The sequence below is a fragment of the Poecilia mexicana genome, unplaced genomic scaffold (assembly GCF_051168715.1).
Source record: "Poecilia mexicana isolate PSO_F unplaced genomic scaffold, ASM5116871v1 scaffold_13, whole genome shotgun sequence".
NCBI lineage: Eukaryota > Metazoa > Chordata > Actinopteri > Cyprinodontiformes > Poeciliidae > Poecilia > Poecilia mexicana.
In genome coordinates this window covers 350,753-370,031 of record NW_028263382.1, presented here as the reverse complement: position 1 = coordinate 370,031, position 19,279 = coordinate 350,753, and the positions used below count along the sequence as shown (strand labels likewise).

Here is a 19,279-nt window from a genome sequence, read left to right as displayed (position 1 = left end):
CGATGCATATGGGTCAGAATAAATTAACTTAATCCAAGATAAAAAATTCTCCCCAAAACCAAATTTCTTAATTGAGTAGAATAAATATGGCCACTCGACTCTGTCGAAGGCCTTTTCGGCGTCCAAAGATATTACAACTTCTTGAGTACTGACAGAGGGTGGGCTGTATATTACATTAAAGAGTCGTCTTATGTTGGAAAAGGAATTTCTATTTTGTATAAAGCCGGTCTGATCTATCCCAACTACACTGGGAAGCACTTTTTCTAGTCTCAGTGCTATTGTTTTTGCTAGCAATTTAAAGTCAACGTTAAGTAAACTTATTGGGCGATAGGAAGAACAGAGTTGGGGGTTCTTGCCTTTTTTAGCAAGTAAAGTAATAACTGCCTGATTAAGGGTCTGAGGTAGGCACCCAGAAGACAAAGATTCATTGTATACCTCTAAGAGTAGTGGAGAAAGCTTGTCCCAAAATATCCTATAAAACTCACAAGGGTACCCGTCAGGGCCTGGGCATTTACCCCCCTGTAAGGCCTTAACTGCCTCAGTGAGTTCAGAGATGACAATAGGTCTCTCAAGATTGACAGCTACATCCTGACCGATGATGGGAACCTCCAAATCATTAAAAAAGTTATCAAAATCTGTTACAGAAGGAGTACATTCTGAGGAGTATAATGCTTTATAAAAATCTTGGAAGGCCAAATTAATTTCCATTGGGTCCGTTGTGAAACCCTGGGTTGTTTGGATCTGAGAGATGCAGCAAGAGGCTGACACACGTCGAATTTGGTGAGCCAGGAGTTTGCCAGCCTTATCTCCATGTTCGTAAAACTGGGCACCAGACTGCAGTAGCAGCTCAGTGGTATGTTGTGTCATGAGCACATCAAACTCAGCTTGTAACACAAAGCGATCCTGGTACAAAGTGGGAGAAGGAGATATTGCATACAGGTTGTCAATTTGAGAAATGTGGCGTGTCAAAGTATTAATTTTCTCTCTACGCAGCTTATTTTCATACTTAACATAGGAGATAATTTCCCCTCTAATGAAGGCTTTAAGTGTCTCCCAGAGTAGTGAGGCCGACACCTCAGGTCCTCTATTATTTTCTAGAAAAAAATCTATTTGTCTCGCCACAAAAGATACAAATTTTTCATTTGATAGCAAACGGATGCCCAGCCTCCACAGTGGCCGCTGAATGGGGTAAGAGTCAAATCTCATATTTATAGAAACTGGGGCGTGATCTGATAGAACAATAGCATCATATTTGCACCCAGTGACAGAGGACAGCAATCTATTATCAATCAAGAAAAAATCAATATGCGTGAAGGTGTGGTGGACTGGGGAAAAAAAAGAGTATACCTTCTGGGAAGGGTAAAGAAAACGCCAGGCATCATAAACATTAAATTCAGACATAAAGGAGTTAATAATTTTGGAAGAGCGTGAAGGCACGGTTACATTTGTTGACGAGTGATCCAGCTGAGGGTCAAGCCAGCAGTTAAAATCACCTCCCAATATTAAATGGTAAGTGGACAGATCGGGAAGTGACTGGAAAACATGTTTAAAAAAGTGTTCGTTGTCACAATTAGGAGCATATATATTGGCCAATGCCACTGGGATATTGCAAATGGTACCAGTAATAATAACGTATCTACCACAGGAATCAGAAATGGTTTGTGAGTGCACATAAGGGACAGATTTACTGATAAGAATAGCCACTCCTCTGGATTTAGTGTTAAAAGAGGAATGATAAACTTGACTAACCCAGCTGCGTTTCAGTTTCACGTGGTCCACGTTCTTAAGATGCGTCTCTTGGAGGAACGCAAAGTGTGCTCCCAAACGTTGCATATGATGTAGGATCTTACTACGCTTTACAGGATTGTTGAGGCCCCTGCAGTTAAAGCTGGTGAAATGGATCTCTTGTCCTACCGCTGCAGCCGTACCTGTCAAGTGAAAGTCAGCCATAGATCAGAGTAAAATAGAAAGAGTAAACAAGAATCGCCCTGGCCACCTGAAAAAAGAGACATACACAGACAAAAGGGCAAAAAGAACAAAGTAACACACCCAACCCTGTAAACCAAAGACCTCCCTGAACCCACCCGTTCGCTGAAGCATCCCCCCAAACGGGATACGCGAAGCCCCATAAAAAAAAATAAAAAAAATCAGCATCCAGCCTACCAGAGACTAAAGAGAGAGAAAGTAGTCTTAGCTACTAAAGTACTCTCCTGGGAACGTGATGTAAATATAATAATATGTAGGGAATGCCCCCCTATAGAACAACAGGTTTTAAATGCGAAATATCTTATAAAACATGAAAAACTAATGTGCAACTCTCAAAAGGCACTGTTGAGAACAATAATGTATTAAATAATAATTGTATTGTACAGAGTATAACAGCTCCCAAACAAAATATTATCCCGGTCTTCCCTGGGCAACAGCGCCTCCAGAATCAAACCGTGGCAGAATCAACCACATTTTTTAATGTTTTTCTCAACAAAGTCTGCAGCAAGGGCTGGGTCCTCAAATTTGCGAATTTGCCCGTTGGGAAGAGTGATCCGTAGTATTGCAGGGAAAAGAAGACCAAACTTGATCCGGGGCAAGAATGGAGTTCCTTCTTCACTTTCGTAAACGATGCACGTTTTTTAGCAACTGAAGTTGAATAATCGGGGAAGATGAACACACGTTTCCCTTTATAGAGTAAGGGATACGACTCTCGAGCCCTCCGTAAAATCTCATTCCGTTCTTGCAACAAGGTGACACGGACAACGAACGGGCGCGGTGGCTGCCCCTCTGCCGGCCTGGCCCGCAATGTGCGATGAGCCTGGTCAAGGGCAGGCTTAGCATCAAGGCCGAGTAAATCCTGAAGCAACGTTGATGCAAACTTCGTTGGCTGTTGACCTTCGGATCCCTCCGATACACCCACAAGGCGGATGTTGTTTAACCTGGAACGACCCTCCAAGTCTTCACATTTCTTGGACAACGTGTCCACTAATACATTTAGCGAGTTGACCGAGGCCTCCAGGGCAGCCAGCCTCCCGTCCTGATCGCTGGCGGACCGCTCCAAATCCTGAATAGCATTCCCAAACGAGGCAATTTTAGCCTCTAACGGTGTCACAGCAGCTGATATCTCCCTCTTAACGACGTTCGAAACAATTTTCTCAAACCTGTTGATGAGATCAGTGCGTGAGTCGTTCAGCATCTCCTGCATCTTGGTTAGCAGCATGCTATTAGCATCCGGATCAGCCGGAGCCTCGTGGTCAGCCCTGCTGCGAGTAGCCTTGTCGTTTTTCCTCATGATTGGCTCCACCTTTTACGAGCCGTACACCAGATATGAATTTTCATTCACCAATAGTCCAGTCTATTCCAGAAAAGTGTATAAGGGGGTGCAAAAATGTACATTAAAACACATATCCCATCGGAGCTCCAGTAAAGCACGTCCTACATGGTCGGTGCTCAGCAGCGCCCCCCCAGCAAAGAGAATCTAATCGAATGTAATGTGTTGCTTGCAGGTTCAGCACCAACGAAGGCGAGACGTGGATTGAATTTAAGTTCTCAGACAAGGAGGTGTATGTGTACCAGCTGTTGACAGAACCTGGGGAGAAAAGCACCATCTTCACCATCTTTGGCTCGTATGCTGAGCAGAGGCACAGCTGGCTTATCCTGCAGGTCAACACCTCTGATGTTCTGGGTAGGTTGGAGAGTGAGAAGGCTGTTCTGCATTTTCTGAATCTCAGGTGAAAACTGTGATAGCTTAAGGCAGTGGTACTCAAGTCCAGTCCATGAGAGGTACCATCCTGCAACTTTCAGATGCTTCCCTGCTCCAACACACCTGAATCACATGAATGATTCGTTATCTTGCCTGTTCAGAGCTAAATGACTGCTGGTGAGGGAATTCAGCCATTTGATCCTGTCTATAACTTTCCCACTCATGATGGCAGCATGTTGGAGTATCTCTGTTCATTCTGATTCGTTCTTTTTGTTGACTTTTGTTCATAATTTTTTGCGGGGGGAGTTAAATGTTTGGATAATTATTCTCCCAGCACAGAATTTTTTATCTTACTTTTTTAGTTTCATAGAGTTGTAACAATGCGTAACCGTGGAAACAAGGTAGCATCTCAACAGAGCAGAAAGAGAAGCTGGAAGTTTGAAGCATCTTTTCCAGAGATAATTATATCCCAGATTGCAGACAGAGTTGAAGAGGAGCAGCAAAACATAAAAAATTAGGCGAATTAGCAGAACTACCCTGATGTCATCCAGGGCATATTACTGTGGAATATCGACTCCTGCTTAAATATTGGGTTGTTAGCATGTGATGACCGTCATTCAGCAGCAGTCTTTAATCAGAGGCTTCTTCAGATTCTTCAGCTAACTCGCTGCTAATATGTCCAGTCTAGCTGGCTTCTTTGCATCTGTCATGGGTAAGTGAAAATTTATTTCCAGTTTCTTCTGTCACTTCTGTTCCCAACCCATAAGGTGCTACATGAATTCTGGGCTAAAAGGTTCAGATACTTTAGAGCACAGGTGTCAAACTCCAGTCCTTAAAATAAGAGAACAAAGCTGAAGAAAGATTTTATTTCCATGTTGTTCTATTTGCTTCAAAGTTTCTATCTGCAGATAGCATTAATGAGGTTAAGTCAGGAGTCAAAGTGCTCCTCTGTTGTCCAGGTGTTCCGTGTTCTGAAGCCGATTACAAGCGCTGGTCTCCATCAGACGAGCAGGGTAACGAGTGTCTGCTGGGCAGGGAGGTGACCTTCAAGAGAAGAGCTCCTCACGCCACGTGCTTCAATGGGGAAGACTTTGACAGGCCCGTTACCATCTCCAACTGTTCCTGCACTCGCCAGGACTATGAATGGTGAGGGACCTTCACAACCTGGCCACCATCTCTTCCAACTATTACTCTGAGGGAGGGACTTAAGGGCAATATAGACAAGAACTAACAGAGTGAAAAACAGATTCTACCCAAGAGCTGTTGTTGCCCTGAACATCACAAATTCATCCCAAACCCTGAACATCATTCATTCATTCATTCATTCATTCATTCATTCATTCATTCATTCATTCATTCATGTGTTTCTAGTATATTTTTTAGATTTATTGAAATATGCTTATCATTTTTTATCTTCACTGCCTTTGAAAGTTTCTTTTTTTTAAATGTTGTGCTTTCTTGCACAATGACACTAAAAGGAAATCTGCTTCTTCTGAGAAGGCTGTTCTGCTCTCTGGTGATACAGATGATTAGATTGTATTCCAGGTGCTTTAGCAGCACTACTGCTTTCTAGCAGTGCTAATTTCTGCCCTACTTGTAGAGTGCAGAAGTTAATCTGAGTGTATCTCTTTCCACATTCCCTCTCCTTCCAGTGACTATGGCTTTAAGCTGAGTGAGGATTTGTCTCTTCAAGTGTGTGTACCTGACCCAGAGTTCCTGGGAGACCTCTATGCTCCTCCAGTTCCTTGTCCCATTGGTACCAGCTACCACCGCAGCAAAGGGTAAACTCTGATCTCTCAAAACACAGATATCCTGTTTTAATTGTAGAAATAAATTGCTATAAGACTTTAGCCCCATGCATGTTCTCATGAAGTGTTCATGTCAAATTTAAAAATTGAAAAACAAGACTGATAGCTGCAAAATTATTCCAACCGTCTTTTCCACATTTTATCATGCCGTAACCGCATTTTTATTTTGATTTTTACAAATGTAAAGAAGAAAAGTTTTCTGTGTTTGTACTAATTAAAACAGGCCATTCCCTTCAGAAAGCCTTGTTAACAACTTGTATAGTTTACGGTACATCCAGCTGTTCTGCAAGCAGTCTTTTAAAGCTCCATCTGTAGAAGCCATCAGCAGTACAGCAAACGTGTGGAGGTAGGTGGTCAAGTGTAGCTGAAATTGAAAATTGTTTGGCCTCTAGCACAAACTTGTTTGGTTAAAAACATAATACAATATCACTCTGAACACATGGTGCTGGCAGCATCATGCCGTGGGAATGTTTTTTATCATCAGGAACATGGAAGTTGGTCAGAGTTGATGGGAGGATGGACGACTACCCTGAACACCCAACCAGAGCTGCAACACAATTGTTTAGATCAGTCCATTCTTGTGTTAGAATGGCCTAGTCAAAGTTATATGAGAGCCATATATCAGCTTTTTTTTGCTTTCCAACTATTCACTACGTCTGGTTGTCACCTGAAATTCTAATGTGAAGCCTTGAAGTCTGTGGTTATATTATGACAAAATGTAAACTGAAAAGATTTAAAAGATTTTGTTGATTTTAGCAGTACTGCTCCAGTTTGATTTAAGTTCTGGATTACTTTTTCTGTGCTCATCACAAGAAGGACATGGACAATCTTTTCACTGATTCCTACTGGTGTGTTCGTGGGAGTAGCATCCGCCCTCCTGCTGAGGAGAAACTATTGTATTGCTGCTACAGCTACAGGAAGGTACCAGGGGACAGCTGCAGTGGGGGAGACGTGGAGGCCAGGCTGGACGGAGAGATGCTGCCCTGTCCTGTTGGAGGTTATTACAACAAGTCTTTGGTTGCCTTTACGTCAGGAATGCCATAGGCCTGAATCAGTGTGTGCTGTGTTTCACAGAGAGTAATGAGTTCATACTGTATGCCGTGAGGAACTCCATCCACCGTTACGACCTGGCTACTGGCACCGACCAGCCGCTGCCTCTAGTTGGCCTTAGGGAAGCTGTGGCACTGGACTTTGACTATGACAGGAACTGCCTGTACTGGGCAGACATCTCGCTGGACACCATCCAGGTATGAGCTGGACTTTATGGGTCTTTTATCCAAGTTGCTCTGGAGAAGTTAATTCACTTTGCTCTTTCCTGAAATAACTGCATCGCCTCGGCCTTTACGGTTTCTATGTCCTGCTTCTTCTGCAGCGTCTGTGTTTGAACGGCAGCACAGGTCAGGAGGTCATTGTGAGGAAAGATCTGCAGAATGTGGAGGCTCTGACCTTTGACCCCATCAGCAGGCTGCTGTACTGGGTCGATGCAGGAGCCCAGAAGATTGAGGTATCAGAGACAAACATTCAAACAAATTTAAATACATTCAGTTCAAATATCATTTCCTTCTTAACAGAAAATATTTTTAGCACCTGAGTGTCCTAAGATGGGCAACAGCTTAATTTTTCAAATATTTACTGATGACTATTCTTTTTCAGATAATTTTACATAGTGATGATATATAATGATTTATAAACATTTTTATAGACCTATGTAAAAATCACTGCAGGATCAACGTTAAGATCCTTTTGTAAAATAAGTGTGCTTCAATAAGTACCTAGTGTTCCATTTAAGACACAACACCAACACATGTTTGTCATGCAACAGCCCACAAACACATATTACAAAATGTGCTTAATGATATTTCAACATGTGACTTATAGTGTCCCAAGCACTGGCATTCTGATGACATATACCCGACCCTTCTGCTCCATCACAAAACATTTCGAAACAATGTCCTGACATGTCACTACAGTTCATCTGAACTCAGCTGAAAATTCTAATGTTTGCAATATTTTTATCCAGGCACTGAATGATCATTTTACTTGACATTTTACTTTTAGAGAAATGCCTAAATTTGCAGAGCAGTGTGCTTGGTGTGTTGAAAAACATCTGGAGCCTCATGCATAAAAAAATGTGCAGTTTTCACACTAAAAAACTGCGTACAAAAATTTGGAAAAGTGCGGCGCACAAAAAAAATGGGATGCATAAAGCCGTGCGCACGCACGTGGTCACGCACTTTTCCTTTATAAATCCTGATTTGCGGGAAATAGAGCGCAGCTGCTGGTCCATCCTGTCGCCACTCATAAATACATATGTAAATTAGTATAAATACCCAGAACTCTGCCACCACACGAAGCGTAACCATGGCGACGTTCTTGTTTGTAGCAGTATGAGTATTTGTAATAATAATAATAATAATAATATATTTTATTTAAAAGGTGTTTTCAGTAATAAAAATGCATTATTTTTATTATTTCACAAAAATAAAAATAATGCATTTTAAAGAAAAGATAAAATCATAAATAAATAAATAAATAAATAAATAAAGAGATTGTGAAAATACCCATTTGAACCATAGGGGGGTCGTTCAGCCGGGATTTAAAGACAGAGTGTATCAGAGAGTCTTTGAGTGGGGAATGTGGACGTTTATTCTATCTAAATAGTAGAATCATGTGGATAAGTTGTACATTTGCACAATAAAGATACTTTCTGTCCAGAAAGGCGCACTTGCACTTGCACCAGTACCAGTACTGCACAGCTCCTTCCTTAAGTTTTGCTCAGAGCTCTAGAATGATCTGTCTCGTTTAATCTAAACACTAATAAACCATCATCAACAGAAGATAAATATGATCTCTGATCAATCGCTCCCTCTGAATCCTTCCATTGGCAATGTTCTCCATCAGAGCCAAAACGCTCCACAATGTGGCACATTTTTGCGCAGCTACGTACATACGGGATTGTCTACACACCTAACCTTAAAAGTAATCTAACCTGTTTGTAGTTAATCTGCTGATCCAACCATGTTTTGTTTTTTTTAGTGAGAATAACATTACCCCATAGATGCATTTCATGCGCTTCGGTGCACAGACCGACATGCGCTTTATGAGACAAAAACTGAGGAAAAGTACTATTTACATTCGAGTGAGGTCTTCACATCCTTTTATTTTTATTTTGTGTTCATGTTACTTTATTGTCTGGGGATAAATGCGGTTCAGTTTCATCTTTTACTTTTAAGCAATAAAAAAATTAAATCATGAAAAAAACATCGGGTTTGATGCTTCTTGGTCTAAAAACACTGAATGTAGTCAGGTTTTAGTGTATTTATGTGAGTTTTGACGCTTTGTAGTTTGATATTGTTCACAGAAAAAGTTTGCGTGCCTGCCGCACATTTTCATGCCAGCGAAAAAGTGTGTGTATATTTACGCACCCTTTGATGCAAAGTAAATTTTTATACATGCGTAAAATACAGCGCCGCACATTGTTTGTGCGCAGGCACACATTATGCATGAGGCCCCTGATGAGACGTTGGCATTTCAACCATTAGAATTTGACCCCAAAACAACATTGATTCAATGACATATTTTCAACATTAGTTAATTGGCTAGAATTTGATGATTGTTTGATGGTTTATCCACCATAAGTCGTCAACCTTAACCATAAATTCAACCTTTGTGATCATAATTCAACATTGAATTAACATCTTTTGCAAATAAGCCAACAGCAAAGTGGCTGTGTGGTTGGGACATCCCGCTCCTGTAAATAGTGGGGGTGGACTGCTCCACTCCATGTAGTAAGTTGTAGATTTTATGTGTCAACATATCTTGCACAAACAGTTAGTAATGATTTTTATGGACAATTAAGAAAATGTAGATAAAGAATCACAACCCACTATCCTCAACCGTGCTTAATTTAAAACGTGATAACCCCGCTCACTAGTAAAATGCTCTCACTCAGAGCTCAAAAGAAGAGAAGAGAGGATGGGTGCGACAAAACAGCATACATTGATTCAACATTGATCAGACGTTGATCAGACATCGGCATTTCAATCATTAGATTTCAACCATAAAACAACATTCAATGACATCTTTTCAACATTGGTTACTTGGCTAGAATTGGATGACTGTTTGATGGTTGATCCACCGTCAATTGTTGACCTCAACCAAAAATCAACCATTTTGACTATAATTCAACTTTGCATTACTATCGTGTGCTATCTGGGTGTCCTCTTCTGCTCTTCAGTAGATCAGAAGAGGACAGTGGCTGATTTTCAGACTTTTGCAGAGGTAGATAAAATCGGTAAGTATCGGCCCAGTGCCAATTTCCCAAAATTAAGGAAATCGGAGTTGATTTATCAGTGCACTGCGACCCATCTGTATCCAGTAAAATCATTAGGGACAAACTGAAACAGCAGGAAGTGATGAACTGCTGAAGACTGGAGCAAAACAAGATTTACTGATGAACTATTCTTCTGATTGTTTTGACATCTGGCGAAACTTTAGCCTGGAGAATAAAACCATGAGGCCAGTGCTGTGGTAACAGTGAAGCATCCTGATCCAGCTCCGGCTCCAGAGGAGTTTAACAAGTTGGGCATCAACTAATTTTGGGGGGGGCAAAATGAATCTACGTAGCTGAACATAGACAACAACATCAGTAGCCTACAGGCTGCTTGTTAACAAGCTTAAGGTGCTGTATTGGTATTAGCTAGTCATATTTTAGCTAACATTACCTGCATCCAACAGCATTACTCAACTCAGTCGGTTAGCTAAGGGGAAAATCTGTGCAAAGTTTTTGCGTTTGCTGGTTTGGTACCATGATTCTAACACACATCTGAGTATCTCTACACAGCAGCAGCAGATCTCCATCACTGCTGCACAGGTGTAAACCCGCATGAATGTTTTAGCGTTCATGTTGCGTTTGAAGTAGGGCTGTTGTAAACGAATATTTTAGTAATCGAGTAATCTATCGATTATTCTTACGATTAATCGAGTAATCGGATAAAAAAAAATTCTAAAATGAAATATTGGTAAATCTGGCATAATACCGGTGTTACTATCAGATATCAATATCAGTCCAATTTTTCATATTTGAGCATCCCTAACAGTTGCTTTTTTGTAGTTTAGAAAACTAACCTGTAACAATAATAGCTCACTTTCTAAGTTAACCAGAAGAAAAGTTATAGAAAAATCTGAAATTATATTGAATTTAATAACAAAGAGGCAGGCTCACAAATATGCTTATAAAAAATGTCTACAATCCAGCTTTTAGTTTATGTATTCATCTTCAGTGAGTTTAATAGATTAATTAAACTCACCTTGCCACCTAACCTGTCACGCTTTGGGTTTGAAAATACGGGAAATGCCGCCTGGAGTGGGAGGAGAGGGCGAATGAACGAACATGGGGTGGAGGGGAGGAAATAGACCAGCGGACTGACGAACCGTTAGACCGGGGGACGAACACGGGGGGAAGCAATACGGGATATTTACGACACCTTCACTGGTCACACTCAGAAACTCATCTACCAGCCATGTACGATGCGCTCCGCCACCCGTTTCTTCAGACCGGGATATGAAATTTATTGTGCGGTTCGTCGGTAAAGCTACATTTACACGGTAAGCATCAGCTACTCAGCCGCCCGCCCTGTTCAGGCTATCCGCTCACCTCAGCGCTCTTCCCGCCGTTAGCTTTCAACCAGCAGCCCCGGAGGAGAAATGCTGCCGTACTCCAGGCATTCCCCCAGTCATTTTAAGGATGCTTATTGGTTCCCCAAAAACGATAAAAAGTCGGGCATTATCATCAATCAATAAAATCCCCACGGGCCAATCTTGAAGATTGGACTTTATGCCGCTGAGACTTAGCTTTTGTCAACAACTCAGAGGCGGAAGTGAGAGCTCCACGCAACGCAAATGAAGTCCCGGCCGGAACACGGTGCGCTAACTAATAAAACATAAATTAACGAAGCTTCGAGGCAGGTAAATTTTCCTCGAGGAATTTTAGTAATCGAGGTACTCGAATCATTCGAGGAATCGTTTCAGCCCTAGTTTGAAGGCGGCTCGAAAACCAGGTTACGACGTCTTAACGGTTTCAGCTGTTTTTCAGTTTTAACAGCTGAAAAAAGTGACAGAGGACACTGATATGGGAAGTGTGTATCAAATTGATACAGGAATAATAGGATCCAAACCTAGAAGCAGGTGGACAAACAGAACCCAGTAAACTGGGATCAAATCCATACTTGTTTATGCTTTTGCTAAGGAAGGCTTTTCAAACAAAAAAACATGAAGACACTTGGCTGCAAAGCACAAAACCTGTGAGTAGAAACCTTAGGGCAGGAGTGGGCAATCCTGGTGCTCAAGGACCGGTTTCCTGCAACTCTTAGATGTCTCTCTGGTCCAACACACTTGAATCCAAAAGCTGAATCACCTCCAAATGCAGTCAAGTTCTCTAGAGTCCTGCTAATAACCTCATTATTTGACTCAGGTGTGTTAAAGAGGAGATGCATTTAAAACAGGGGTCACCAACTCCAGTCCTCAAGGGCTATCATCCTGCAACTTTTAGATTCACCTCTGGTCCAAAATGTCTGAATTCCTTCACCAGCATTCATTCCTCTCTGCAATAGGCTGGAAATGAGCAGTTTATTTGATCCAGGTGTGTTTGAGCAGAGACGCATCTAAAAGTTACAGGATGGTAGCCCTTGAGGACTGGAGCTGGTGACCCCTGATCTAAAAGTTGCAGGTTACCAGCCCTCGAGGCCTGGAGTTGCCCACCCCTGCCTTAGGGTCATGACCTCACGCTATTCTGCTCTAGGGTTGTTTCTGCAGAGTTTTATGTTAACCTTATCTTTTGACAAAATCTGTATTCTTATTAACAAACAGTATGTGTTTAAATGTTTAAACTTAACCCTTCCAAACAAACAGAGCTCCAGTAAAAAATTTCTCCTTGTCTTTGAAGGTTTCTAATCCTGACGGAGACCTGCGTCACACTTTGCTCAACTCCTCCATCCTGGAACACCCCCGAGCTCTGGTTCTGCTGCCTGCAGAAAGGTAAAGATACATCTGTAATTAATGTAAGTAGATCTGGAGTAGTGCTGATGAGGATCAATACTACTCGACAGTAGCATTGCCTGTAATACAGAGTGTTAGAGGTAAAAGTTTCAGGAAACCCATAAATGATCAAACACATCATTGCTGCACCATGTCTTTCCATTTTGATTTATTTTAAGTAGGCATGCTTGTCCTGATAGTGGCCAACTACCGTCATTTCTGGAGTATGATTCACACACACATAATAAAGTCTAGGTTGTCAAGCAACTCAGACTATGGTTGCAACTCATATGTTTTTTTTCTCTTTGTGACATATTTTTTGACTGATCAGACTTATACTTGGGGGCGACTTATTGTCTGGAAGATAACTAAACATGTTTAGCTCATGCATGTAGAGGTGTGAAAAGTTCAACAGACTGGAAAACAAAATAAAGCAAAGAAAAATGCAACAGAAATCCAAACAGATTATTTGAATCTTCAACAGTATGATGTTCTGGACTGACTGGGGAGACCGGGCAGCCGGCATCTACCGGGGCTACATGGATGGAAGCAATGTGTCCTGCATCATGGCAGAAGGAGTCCGCTGGCCCAACGGGATCACCGCAGATGACCGGTGGCTGTACTGGACCGAGGCGTTCAGCGACCGCATTGAAAGGGCAGACTTCACCGGAGGACAGAGGAGTGTTCTGATGGAGGGACTGCCCCATCCGTACGCTATTGCTGTCTTCAAGGTAAAGTATGGTTCCTAGTTCAGGTCTTAAGCTTTGGACAGACAAGTTCAAGTTAAGTCTCAAGTTTTTGACTGAAATCCATTTTCTCACATCAGATGCATGGTCTGTCTAACACACAAAATGGCTGTTGGTTATGTTTAAATTAACACATAACACACATTTTTATCTTTAAAATTAACTTTAAACAGGTTTTATTATTTTTTTATTAATAAGCTATAATTACTCCACTACAATGTAAATATGTATTTATTCATGAGGAGACAAACACCTGTTAATGTTAAGTGAACATTTCACTATAATTGATTGTACAAATTGCTGAGAAATATATTGTTATTAGCAGATAAGTAGACAATTAGTAAATCCTGTTAGGTTTCTGTTTTGGAGCGGTGTAACGGCTAAGTTACGTTAGATCAAATCCTCCAGATCTAACTTTCAACTCTTGATTAAATGGAATCCAGTATAAGCAGCCACCATACCTTGTTCCTGATTCACTCTACTCTTCACAATTGGAGTTTCGTCTACTTTGAAGAAGATTTTGATAAAGTTGAACTGAATGTGCTTTAAAAACTCCTCTTTTTGCCAGTTGGAACTTCTCAGCTCTACACAATATAAACTTCTTCATATTTACATTGTACATAATCCATTAAAACATTTTCATTAAGTATCACTAATAGCAGTCCAAGTACCACTAGTTGAACATATACCACTGTAGAGCCATGGGTTTAGATATACTTTCACCCTTACTGGCATGAGGTAAAGATTTTTCATGAGATTTATGTCTTTTCCCTCAACTCTCAGTTGAGTAAGGAGTATTTCAAGTCCCAGTTTAATGCCTTCTTTCCACTAAGCTTTATGCTATGAGTTAGTTTGGCAGTATGCCATTTTGTCTGTTTCCATTGTAAAAGTGTCCCATATAACCAACTAGTAACCCACCATTCCTGAACCCCTTCAGTTATATAATTGAAGGGGTTCAGGAATGGTGAACCCCTTCAATTATGGTAGTACACTACCATTGTACTGTACTGTTGTCTTATGGACTTATGTCCATAAGACAACAGTACAGTCTTATGGACTTATGTCCATAAGACAACAGTACAGTACAATTAGGGTGGAGCTATTGGTGTCACAACACAGTCTATTAATTGGAGGACAGAAAATCATTGCTGCTTGCAACAAGCATGAGACACACCAGTGTGTCACGTTTGTACGATGCAATGTTAGGCATATGGGTTTAACACCGCCTGCCGAGTGAGAGGTCTAACTGGTGATGAAAATGCACTCTTGAATACGCTGGACCATAAAACAATGTATCAACTCATGGTGTACCACTGATTGTAAACTAGGCATCTGTGAATTGAAGTCTTTGTCTTTACAAGGAAGTTCTATGTCACAGACTTAAGTCTCCACTTCTGGTATTTACTGCCTTCAAACAGTTACCTTTTGTCTTTGTTGTGGTCACTTACTTATGTTAAATCTGAATGCTTTAGTTTTTACATTGAATGGTGATTTCAGAATGATCTGTACTGGGACGACTGGTCAAGAATGGGAATCTTCAAAGCTCCAAAAGCTGGATCTCAGAACAACGAGCTAATTGTTGGCAGATTAACTGGAGTCATGGACCTCAAGATTTTCTATAAGGGGAAGAACAGAGGTGAGGAGCATTCATCACCATTATTATGGAGCTGAGTTCTCTTTTCTGGTTATAAATCAGAACTTATTATGATCATCTGATTGTTCTCTCTACCTTATCAGGGCATAATGCCTGCACCTACCAGCCATGCAGTTTGCTGTGTCTCCCACAGCCTGGCCACAAACACACCTGTGTTTGTCCGGAGGGTGCACCGACCCTGACCATGCCCAATGGAGAGCTGCAGTGCCAGTGTCCCCCTGGTTACCAGCATCAAAACAACACATGCACCAAAACCAGTGAGCATAACCAGGCCTTAACTTCTCAGTGATTTATAATCGTCTCCGTCCTGGAGCAGAGGAACCCATTCTTAGAGAGTAATTCACAGCTTGCTTGTCATCCTCCCATCAGAGCACAGCTGCTTGCCCAATCAGTACCGCTGTGCCAACGGACGCTGCATCAGCAGTATCTGGAAATGCGACAGTGACAACGACTGTGGAGACATGAGCGATGAGCAGGAGTGTCGTAAGTTTCCACATGCTTAACCTTTTCCACATAAAAAACAAGAAAAGGAGCCAGATTAGGAAAGAATTTCACTTTTCTCCCATGCTCATCTCTGTTTGCAGCCACTACAACTTGTGATCCATCCAACCAGTTCCGCTGCATAGCCTCAGGCTCGTGCATCCCTCTGGCCTTTAAGTGTGACCATGAAGACGATTGTGGTGACAACAGTGACGAGGAGCACTGTGGTACAAGGGTGTAACTTTGTGTTGCAAGTTGGTGGGGACGAGGAGGAGCGGGGGTTGGGCACTGATGCAACCACAGTTACTGGAAGTGAATGCCATGCAGTCTTATTCAATAAATTAGGATATACATCCTGATCAGGCTTATCAGATTAATAGTACCTTTAGAAAATAACCTTTTAGCAAATATTAAACATACTACGAAATATAAATATGTTAAAACATATGTAATCTAATTAATCTATATAATGTCTTTCACTTGGTGATATAACTGCTGACAAAGGAACTTTTCAGTTATATTCTTATTTATGGAATCAGCCTGTATTTGCTGAATGCTTACCTACAGTTGAAAACAGTTTCACAATTCAATAAGATTTTTTGTGAAGAATTATCACATAGTTGCCTTTTATTGTCTAATTTTATCAAGTGCTAAAAATATCAGCAACAGGAGATTCTATAACAATCAAAATGTTACTAAAAATTTCAAATGCAGAATAAGTAACTTCTGTGTAAACCAAATGAATCCTTGTCAGTGCACATTTTGTATTTTTCAGTTACTATGTGATTCTGATTCCACATCTGTCCCTCAGTTGGTGGGCAAAACCTTTGCCCTGCTGACTTACACATAACAGATGATATATGATGTGTCTTTAATATAGCAAATATTAAAGATGCAAAATCTTTTTTGGGTCTGGTTGGGGCAGTTGGTGAGTAAAGTGACCTTCGATATTTCTGGATTTTATAAAATCTGGCTTAAAGCTGAGATGCTGATGTTTAGATGTAAAAACATATAATCTCTGCATATAAATCTATAAGTAGTTTTGTTTCTGTCAGTTCTGTAAGATACAAGAGAGAATAAAGCAAATTTCTCTTTTATATTGACCAATAATTAAATTTGACTTAATTGTTGCTGTAGGAGCCATGGTTTAAAATGTAAGAAACTTTGCCTCTTTATGCTTTACGAAATATTAAATTCTATTTGATGATTGCTCTGAATATTGGCACGTCCTATGAACAAATTATGCATTTTTCCCCTTCATGCAGGGGAAAAATGTAGAAAAACGGGTAGTTGTATTATATTTTTCAGTCTGTCAGCTTAAGGCAACACGCAGACTCGTTGCCATGACAACCAATAAACAGCAGCCCAGGGAATGCAGAGCAAAGATTACGTTCAAGTGCATCAGGAATTAACACTAAGAAAACCACAAAAACATTTCCCACACAAAAAAGTACATGAAAACACCGAACAGAACATTCTGTCCGTTGCAGATTTATGTTTTTGAATTTCCATTTTGTGATCATTAGGAAGTGATCCTCTGAACACCAGCGGTGGTTGATAATCTAACTTAAACAACTGCACTCCTGATTCTCTGTCAGGAAATCTATGTGGGTCGCCTTATTTTTGTGTTAAGTGAACCAAAATACTCTGAACTGCACAGCAAGAGTCCATGTTACAGTGATAAAAGTTAAGCCAGCATAACTAACCTACTCTCCACTTTCTTTATAAAAAAATTCCCTTCTCACCCTCCGCGGGTGGTCTCTTTCATCCTCTGAGCTCGGGTCCTCTACCAGAGGCCTGGGAGCTTGAGGGCCTAGAACTGCACATTTCTGGACTGAGATGTCTGATGTTGTTCCTGGGATCTGTTTGAGCCACTGCTCCAGTTTGGGGGTGACTGCCCCGAGGGCCCCGATGACCACAGGCACTACTGTGGTCTTCACCTTCCAGGCCTTCTCCAGTTCCTCTCTGAGGCCCTGGTATTTCTCCAGTTTCTCATGCTCCTTTTTCCTGATGTTGTGGTCACTTGGTATTGCTACATCCACCACAACGGCTTTCCTCTGTTCTTTATCCACCACCACAATGTCCGGTTGGTTCGCCATTACCATCTTGTCTGTCTGGATCTGGAAGTCCCACAGGATCTTAGCTCGGTCATTCTCCACCACCTTTGGGGGTGTTCCCCACTTTGACCTCGGGGCTTCCAGTCCATATTCGGCACAGATGTTCCTGTACACTATGCCCGCCACTTGGTTATGTCGTTCCATGTACGCTTTCCCTGCCAGCATCTTGCACCCTGCTGTTATATGCTGGACTGTCTGAGGCCTCCTTGCACAACCTACACCTTGGGTCTTGTCTTGTGGTAGATCTGAGCCTCTATTGCTCTGGTGTTTAGGGCCTGTTCCTGGGCGGCCAGGATGAGGGCCTCTGTGCTGTCCTTGAGTCCAGCTTTCTCCAGCCATTGGTAGGATTTCCTGATATCAGCCACTTCAGTTATTTGTCGGTGGTACATCCCATGTAGTACATCCCATGTAGTAGAGTACATCGTCCGCTTTGTCCTTGATGTATTTATGGATCTTGGATGTTTCATCCAGGGTGCTGGATTTGGGGTGGAACCCTCCATGCATGGTTAGTAGCTTCCGAGTCTTAACATCCGTGGCCTTTATCTCTTCCATTGGCCAGCTGATTATTCCGGCAGGGTATCTGATTACTGGTAAGGCATAGGTGTTTATTGCACGGATCTTGTTCTTGCCATTGAGCTGGCTTGGAGGTACCCCTTCTGTGCGGACGACCTTCCCTCTCTTTGTAACCATCCGGCCACACTTCTCTAGTCCGAATGACATCCCAATGTCAGTGCTGTAGATCCTGGTGGTGTGGATCAGTGAGTCGATGTCCCGCTCGCTCTTGGCGTACAGCTTGATGTCATCCATGTATAGGAGGTGACTGATTGTGGCCCCATTCTTGAGTCGGTATCCGTAGCCAGTCTTGTTGATGATTTGGCTGAGGGGGTTCAGGCCTATGCAGAACAGCAGTGGGGACAGAGCATCTCCTTGGTATATGCCACATTTGATGGACACTTGTGCAAGTGGTTTGCAGTTGGCTTGTTATTACCCTGCCATTGAGAGTACACTTTAGCTGGTTGGGTGGAGAAGAGCATCTGGCTGTACTTCTTAGGTACTGGTCTTTTCATTGCACCTCTTTGGAGCTCTGACAGTTGGCTCACTTCCCTCCTTGTTATCTTGATCTTAGCCTCTAACCGTCTTTTTCATGATGGATATTGGGTCTCATGGTTGCTCTTATAGCATCTTCAATGAGACTTCATTCGGGCCACAATTCTTTCTCTCAGGTCAGTTGCTGTCTCGTTCAGCTTTGATAGTTCGTTCATTACTGGGGCTGCATACCCAGTCTCGTGGTGGGGTGTTGTAGTTAACTCCCCCCTGACCTTACATCCGGGCTCCTCCCTCTTGCCGTAGCATTTGTGTTGTATCTCGTCAATCTCAAGTTGTGATAGCAGTTGCCGTTTGCGGATGTTGGAACACTGAGCTACTAGTTGTTTGGCAGTCATTGTAGACTGTGGGTGTCGAAGTAACCATTCCACCCTCAGTCTTTGCATGTAGCCCCTCTGACTAGGGTTACTTGAGTAGTAGCATTCCAACAGATCCATGTTTTCGCCCATTTCCGTCTTGTTCCAGTAGCCCATTTTTCATCAAGGTGCTCTGGTTCCCCAGCACCTGACGCAGACCTTGTTTGGCCGGGCGACGTCTGAGCCGGCATGTTATGCATATCAATGTCTCTCATGGTATGAGGTAGGCTATATAGCTCCAAGGGTCTTGCCTAGGGACCCACACTGCATAGCTCAATTACACTGTTG

General features: G+C 42.0%; 1 protein-coding gene across 1 annotated transcript in view; it reads left to right on the top strand.

Moving 5' to 3' along the window:
• The window catches only part of sorl1 (sortilin-related receptor, L(DLR class) A repeats containing), a 310,727-nt gene that overhangs the window by 148,508 nt on the left and 142,940 nt on the right, over window positions 1-19,279 (top strand). The window contains exons 13-24 of the mRNA XM_088011422.1: window positions 3,495-3,673; window positions 4,651-4,837; window positions 5,344-5,472; window positions 6,411-6,496; window positions 6,574-6,746; window positions 6,872-7,003; window positions 12,443-12,534; window positions 13,019-13,265; window positions 14,778-14,916; window positions 15,018-15,191; window positions 15,304-15,417; window positions 15,519-15,641. Coding sequence (XP_087867548.1) covers window positions 3,495-3,673; window positions 4,651-4,837; window positions 5,344-5,472; window positions 6,411-6,496; window positions 6,574-6,746; window positions 6,872-7,003; window positions 12,443-12,534; window positions 13,019-13,265; window positions 14,778-14,916; window positions 15,018-15,191; window positions 15,304-15,417; window positions 15,519-15,641 — 1,775 coding nt within the window. The remainder of the gene's footprint in view (window positions 1-3,494; window positions 3,674-4,650; window positions 4,838-5,343; window positions 5,473-6,410; window positions 6,497-6,573; window positions 6,747-6,871; window positions 7,004-12,442; window positions 12,535-13,018; window positions 13,266-14,777; window positions 14,917-15,017; window positions 15,192-15,303; window positions 15,418-15,518; window positions 15,642-19,279) is intronic.